General features: G+C 49.9%; 1 protein-coding gene across 1 annotated transcript in view; it reads right to left on the reverse strand.

The window, feature by feature from the left end:
* Window positions 1–7,947, reverse strand: part of LOC106748752 (zinc finger protein 608) — a 162,583-nt gene that overhangs the window by 95,425 nt on the left and 59,211 nt on the right. Inside the window, exon 3 of the mRNA XM_014627601.1 lies at window positions 11–1,907. Within this exon, the coding sequence (XP_014483087.1) occupies window positions 11–1,048 (1,038 nt within the window). The 5' untranslated portion in view covers window positions 1,049–1,907. The remainder of the gene's footprint in view (window positions 1–10; window positions 1,908–7,947) is intronic.

Below are 7,947 nucleotides of genomic sequence, written 5' to 3' on the forward strand. Positions count from 1 at the left end.
CCTGCGACGACGCGGTCCCGTTGATCTCGTTCGACTTGACGATCTCGTGCTTGGCCTCGCTGGTCTTCGTGCCGGGCTTCGTGCGCTTGATCTTCATCTTGAGGCCCTTGTCGACGGTGGCCGAGTGTTCAACGGCCATCTTGCCGGGATTGCCGGCGTTACCGTGGACGGCGTTCACGCCGCTCACGACGCCCGTGGGCTGCTGCTTGTTACCGGCCACGGTTGACGTGCCGTTCGCGTTGCCGCCGGCGCCGTTGCCGCCGGCGCTGTTGGCGCCGCCGGGGCTGCTGGAGCGCGCCGAGTTGACGCCGCAGGAGGAGGAGGTGGACGACGACGACGACGAGGAGGAGGACGACGACGACGACGAAGACGACGACGACGACGACGAGAGGGACGACGAGGATGCGGAGGACGACGACGATTGTCCGATGCTGCTGCCGGTGCTGCCGCTGCCCGCCGAGTTCTGCAACTGATGATGATTCGCGTTATTCGTTGCCGATGCTGCCGAGGCAGGCGTAGAAGCCATGCCTGTCCCCGAGCTCAATTTCTCGTCCCTCGTCTTCTCAATGTCCGCATCAAGGTCGATTATCAGGTCTCCTATGCCGATGTCCCATTCGTTGTCGTCGTACTCGAAGTTGTTGGTCGCATTAGTCGCGGCCGGATCCAGCTCACCGGCGTTAGCAGCCACCGTGCTTGCTTTAGGCTCACGCTGCTGGCCGGACGACGACGACAACGACCTGTCCCGACCCTGATGGTGATGATGATGGTGATGATGATGATGGTGATGGTGATGATGATGGTGGCGATGGTCGCGGTGCTCACGACCGACCAGCGCTCTCTCCTGCCGCCGGGACTGTCCGCTCGCTAAACCGTTGCTGTTGTTACCGTTACTCGCGTTGCTGTTGCTGCCGTTACCACCACCACTACTACTATTATTATTATTATTATTATTATTACTACTACTACTAGCACCACCACCACCGACACACGGAGATGGTCCTTTGCGGTTTACGTTAGGGAGGCGACCGCCTAGTGGCGTGGTCGCCATGCCCTTGGAAACGTTTCCCCGGCGCCCGCCAGCCTGATCACCGACTGCCCGCCTTTTCTCACGGATCCCAGGTAGTGGCAGCGCGCGCGACACGCGTTATCGTTACCCCGACGACGACCACCGCCCGCGAGACGCGCCTCGTCCATCGAACACATCACTCCACTCTCTCGCGGCTACTCTCGGCTCGACGATATTCGCGATTTATCCGGACGTATCTCGCTCTCTCTCTCTCTCTCTTTCCTTCCTTTCCGCTCGGCCCCACTGTTATCGCGCGCACTCGCCACCGGCTTCCTCCACGCGCGGAACCTGATATATCCCAACACCTTTTCGGCCTTCACCACCCGCGATCCTGTCGTTAATTCTCGACTCGACGATTCACCGATCGATTCGGGACGAGCAACAACCACCTCTCTTTCTCTCTCTCTCTCTCTCTCTCCCCCTCTCAATCACCACTCTGCACTCCCGACAATAACACTGATCCGCCGATAAACACGACACCACGATCACAGAGCCCACTGCCTATCGACGATCACGACACACCACCCGAGCACACTTTTGCTTGACCCACCTTGATTACTCCGACGACGTCGTGGAAGATCCCGCGACCATCCGTGCGCGTTGTCGTATCTCGAAATCCCGGTGACGAAGCCGCTCTCCCTCCCACCCTCCTTCTCTCTCTCTCTCACACTCTTGCTCTCCTCTCTCTTCCTCTCTCCGCTTGTCCCCCGCGTGTCAATCCGCGAGGTAACCCGTGCACCGAGCGGTTCTCTTCTCGATCGACATCAGCCTAGCGCGTGCGGTCCTTTCTTCCGATCTTCCGACTCGGAACCGCGCCTCGGCCGATCGACGTGCCTCTGATCTGTAACATACCAGCGTTTCCCCTTCACATCGACGCATCTTGACTATATGAGTATTCGAGTATTCATCGCGAAATCGTGCGTGGACGTGATATCGGTGCGCGATTTGCGAGTAACTGGGGAAAAATTGGCATCGTCAACCCTGACAGTAACACAGTTGGGACCTACACGCGCGTTTTCTTCCGTTTTACCCTCCCCCCACGTCCACGCGCAAAACGCCACGCCCCGCTTCTATTATTTTCTATTACTCGGAAAAACGAGCGAGTCCACATGTGACTATCGCACGGAGAAAAAAACATTCGCTGACGCGGCAAATTTTATTCTGTCGCGACAGTTACCACGCGGACAGCAAAACAATTTGTTAAGAGTACTAATTGCCATTCGCCGGGTATATTTTGCTGCGCCTACAAATTATTTTGCTGTAAAAACAAATTAATAAATATAGGATAACATTATTTTAACGGTAAATTAACGTGTCCTGAGAGCAAATTCACTCAGAAAAATCCTTCTATCCCGGCAACGAAACCGTTTCTGCTCCAATTACGAATAATTCGATAATTTACGTTACGTCGGATAATTTTATCGCTACTGCAACGAATATATGGTAGCAACGATGGTTTTCGTTACAACTGCAAAATTATTTTTTTCCGTGCATCAGCCTTTGGCCCAGTGAGATAATTGGTTTCCCGGTGGCGACGAGTTTACAAAGACAATAAAATTAAAATTAGTTATAAATTTAATAATTTATAACAGATCACAAAATACAGAAAATTACGATTTTTGTGTTGCTCTCAGAGTTAAGCGAGAAAAGTGGCATCGTTAATTCGAAAAACATTGTGTGATATCGATTGTGCGTGTGTGCGTGCGCGCGCGCGCGCGTGTGTGTGTGTGCCTTATATACGGCTGTATTCTGTGAGTCGATGGAAACTTTTCAAAGACGGTTACCGCAAAACGCCGGAATATAAACACGATTGCAGCGGTGAAGCGCGAGCGAACGTTTCCCGTCGCCTCCTTTGTAAAACAGCGCCAAGAGAGATGCGCCTTGTCGGCACATTCTCAGCTCGATAGACACACACACTCTCGCTTACTGTGCTGCAAGGCGCATTCCAACGGCACAATTATTATTTTATAAAGAAGACGGGGACGAGTTACGCTGTTACTTCGACGTAATGCCGTCTTACAGCGGACGGTTGCTTCGCTTGGGCGCAACAATCCGCCTGCGTTTCCGTCTCGAGAATTTTTCACTTCGCCGAATCCTCTCCGCGCAGGTCTTTTCGCACAGTGAGAAAATAAGTAACGGTAGTTATTTATTATTGTTATTATTTCCACGGATTTATTCGCCAAGTTATTCTACGCGTAAAAACGTTAAAGATCAACAGAAAGCAGGTACTTTACGAGATATTATTTTAGAATATTTTTTCCACACAGTTTTGCATATCAGAACTTGTCAAAATAAAGCATGAGACAGGTATATCGAATTTACTTCTGTTGACTTTAGTACTTTTTTTAAATCGACGCAAATTGACGAGGAAAATATATTTATGTAGAGAAAAATACACATGAAACTTCATAAAAAGAAACTTCTAAAATTCCGAGTGACAAAAATACTCGGATAATATTAACATCACTGGTGGAATCGTCGCATTTCCCGTACTGAAAAATGGGTTTGGTCGCATCTACGAGAATATAAGCGTTTTGATTGAATTGGAATCAAATTCTCACTGATCAAATTCAGTTCTTGTAACCACGAATTTGGTTTCTTCCAATGGCGTGAAGAAAAAGGTATCTCTCGCGATGAAATAAATGAACAATCATACATTTGGTTGTCCAGTGTCAGATAGATACAACCAAACTCACTTTTCTATGCATGAACTTTACGAGAGGAAGAGGAGAAGAACGTTTGCAAGTACGAGATTCACACAGAAGCATGCCGCGATAGATTGACCAGAGAGAGAGAGAGAGAGAGAGAGAGAGAGAGAGAGAGAGAGAACAAGAGGGAAGGGAAAAGATACGCGATCGGAGCAGGCGACAAAACGGTCGACACGCCGACGGCTCCAATTAATTTGGCATCGCTAATTTGGCGTCGCGGGCTGCCGCCTCCGAAAGAGACGCGCGCGAGGCGGCGGTGCTTTGTACTCGAATTGCTTTCATAAACAATGCTCAATAGGATAAGTCTTCGGGGGCACTTGGCCGGCGGCCAATAATCGGCGGACGCGCGGCGCTCGCTGGCATTCTCTCTCTCTCGGGAGAAGCCAAGAACGAGCCGAGGAGTGCGCGCACGGCGTGAAGCGGGTTGTTAGCTTCGATATAACGACATGTTTAGAGACCGCCGTCTTTCTCTCTCTCTCTCTTGCTCTTGCCACCTTCCGGCTTTCACCCCGGCGTGCAACGCGCCGCAACCACCGTCTCCCCCCGAGGCGTTCTCTCTTTGTTTCGCACCTACAAATTGGTATTCCCGCTTAGAGAGGAATTCGTGTCAGGGAACGATTAATTTTACCGGCGGCATTTTGGCATTCGTCCAACCATCCGACCGATCGACCGACCGACCGTTCCCCCGACCGCGCGGGAAAGAGAAACGAGGAGATTTAGAGACGAGAGAGAGAAAGAGAAACGGATCTCCCATAGAGAGTGGAATAGAATTTATTTCGTGTTCGTTAGAACCGATACCTCCCTTTCTCTCTTTCTCTCTCTAGGGATGCTGTACGCGATACACGACTGCAACTCTATACGTGGTGATGGCGATGGTAGTGGTAGATGGTCGACGCGCGGGGAAATAAAAGCGGACGACGGACGGCAAAATATTTTGCCAAAATATAATCCGAGATAAAAATGATTTACGGCCGATGAAAAAGTTCGACGGAGGCGTGCGTAAGCTGTTTTTCATGCGCGTCACGATGGCTTCGACGGCCGAATCGTATATTCGGCCGCGCGAAAACTCGGATGATTAAAAAGCAACAGTTACCTCGCCGCGGAAGACGAATGGATCGCGCCAGCGGTCTCTTCCAGCAAAGAGCGTTTACATAAATTATTCGGAATAAACCGCTTGTCATACTTTCCTCGACGTGATACAACGTACCCGGCGACGCGTGCATCCAGAATAATTGATCTCGCGCGATCAGTTAGCCTCGCGATCGCGCGTTTCCGAGAAGTGGGGCTCCCCGCCGAATCTCGTCGGCCATCGCGAACCGCGAAGTTACACACGAGACTATCTCGCAAACAGCCTTGCAAAGTCGTAGGCATAGCGAGTAGAAGTATTCAGATTGAAAATGCTTCTAACAGAAACGAGTAAAGGCACCGAGCTAATTTACACACCTAATCGATAGATTAATGTGTTTATCGTCCGTTCTACGGTTTCAGAACGGTTTGCAAGAAGGAATTAAACATTAGTCACATCATTGATTATATCATTCGACAAGTATCTACAGGCAGGTACGCGCGCTCTGACAAATAGGCGAAGAAGCCGCGATCGAAAGAGAGAGACAAATCGCGACGGAGAGACCCAGTTGCCTCCTCGTTTCATCTGGTTCTCCTTTCGCGGTTATATATATATATCGGATAATCGTTCAGTATCGATCAATCGTCGTCGTCGGATCCACCGCTCCAGCGTGTCCATATTAATTCATGCGAACGTCGCGACGATCGATCGATCCGAAAAAACGAACAAAGACGTTCCGCCGCCCTTTACCGCCACGCGCTCACGATGACAGCTCGGCCGTAGTTACCTTCGTTCCGATTGTCTCCCCTTTTAAAAGTCGAACAGACGGATAACGCGCATCTGTCTATCGACCGGCGTGCGAACAACTAAATGCCCGTTGAGCGATTATAGTCGCATCGTGTGAACAAACCCCGAAGTGGCCTCCCGCGGGTGCGTTTAATCGCGAAATGAAATACTGAAGAGATTTATTCACGAGATATTCCGCCCGGAGGGAATTATTTCATACGGAAATATTGTAATGCGGAATTTTTCATTTCGGTGACTATGTTTATCACGTGCGCCTTTATTCCGCGTATCCGATCGTTTATATTAATTATTTCGACGCGTGTGTAATTGAACGTATCCGTTTAGAGGAAAATCAAGGATCGTCTTCTCCGAGAGGGACGACAGAAATTGAGAGAATCGAAGAGAGAGAGAGAGACAGAGTGAAGAACGTCGACGTTTCCGACGTGATTGAAAAAATGTTAGTAATTAAATGCTTGCAATTATATATTTCCTGTAATATCTCTCTGCAATGTCCCTCAGATCACATCACTCTGTGCAATATCTTCCGGAGATAATAATTCCCGACTTCCGTACCTCGTCATTTTCGCGTTCGTCCGCAATTTTTGCAAATTTCGTCTCGCTCGTCTACATGTTGCATTTGAATTTCATTCCCCAAATGCGCGCGCGAGAATTCGCACGAATTTGTCGCAATCTGCATTTGCAGTTGTCCGAACAGTACAGACAGCCGAATTTACGGCGACACGGCGTTTTTGCGATGGCGCGAAAATCGCACGTCGCGTCGCGCCTCGCCGGGAGAGAGCTCGGATTTTATGCGCTTTGCAGTTTCAGATTGACCCGGCTCGTGCAATCGCAACGAAAAGCAGATGATATATATATATCCACGGATTAATCGAGGAGAAGCGGAACTCGCGAAATCGCGCACGATCGCACGGGAGAACTCTCGGCGGACGTGGCGGCAAAGGAGGGGGGTGTGAGACAACCCCGCAGTCGCCTTAAGTTACACACAGCGCGCCGGCATTAAGTTACAAGATTAATCGCGCGACTTCGAGTAGTCTCGCGACGAAAATAATATCCGGTGCCGTTTATCGGTGAGGTGGGATAAAGAGGAGTACGCGAGGAGCCGTTAAGCGCGCGGTGGATATCGCCGCGATGAGGACGACCCTTTCTGCCGGGCCGGGGTCCGGTAACAATTCCACGAATGGAGATTGACGGCATTCCTGGGAGAACAATTGGTAAGCCCGAACTATTCCGTACTGTGGGCGCAGCATTCTGGCGAACCTCGATCGTAATGACGTCAATGAAGTCCGCCACACCGAGGGCGACCGACGTGGGAGAATTTACCTTGTTAACGGAGTCGAGTTTAACCCGCGAATACCTCGACTTAAGAAGGGGGACGAACGGGGGGGGGGGCGAACGGGGGGGACGGCAAATAGATCCTCCGGAACGATAGAGTCGGGCTGGGAAACGAGGTAATTGATATTTCGCCAGAGAATCGCGGATTTGGTCCCCCTTTGACGAAGGAACATTCGTCTTGCAGGGAGGTTTTTCCCTAAAGAAGAAAAGTTCGAATTTCCGCACATTAATTTCGCGCGAATTCTGCGAAACTATTGGAATTCTTGCACATTAAATTTGTTTATTCTAAGAGTTGATTTTTTTCACAAGATTCTGCAATCAGATAAATTGCAATTGCAATCTCTGCAAATTCGTTTTGCGAGCAGATTTTGTAAAATAGAATTCGAAATTTTCGTAGATTCTCGTGAGAAAATTTTAGAAAAACGCTAGAATTTCCGCAAATTTTCGCGACAACCGAGTTTTTTTCTCGGTTTTCCGGGGCGTAGCGAGCGTTGGAATTGATGTATTCATTCCTGCACAACACTGATTAAGCGTATAAAGAGAGCTTCTCATCGCTTCGGGAGATCACGAGGATTACCCAGCGACGGAGAAAAAATTTCCGGGATTAGCCGTTGCGTCTATAAAAACTCTCGCCAAAACGATCCTGATTAACGTTTAAATCGTCGGCAATTCATCGGCGAATTCATTATCGAGTTCGGCCGTCGTTCAATTTTTCAGCGTCCGCGAGCGTTTCGCGCGCGCGTCAGCAGGCGGAACTTTAAAGGAACATTAATTACACTAATCCGGGAAATTAATCAAACGTGCCGACGGACGCGTTAATAAGGAAACAAAGGTGCGTTTCTTCCTCGCGGGCGTTGCTAGTTTATTCCCTTTGTTCGCGGTGTGTCTTGCAGAGAGCGAGGTTCTTATTAACATGTAGCTCGGCAGCCGTGAGGAAGAGAAGCAGAAAGCAAGAGGGAGGGAGGGAG

This window comes from Dinoponera quadriceps, unplaced genomic scaffold, assembly GCF_001313825.1.
Source record: "Dinoponera quadriceps isolate SergipeBrazil2010 unplaced genomic scaffold, ASM131382v1 scaffold37, whole genome shotgun sequence".
Taxonomy (NCBI): Eukaryota; Metazoa; Arthropoda; class Insecta; order Hymenoptera; family Formicidae; genus Dinoponera; species Dinoponera quadriceps.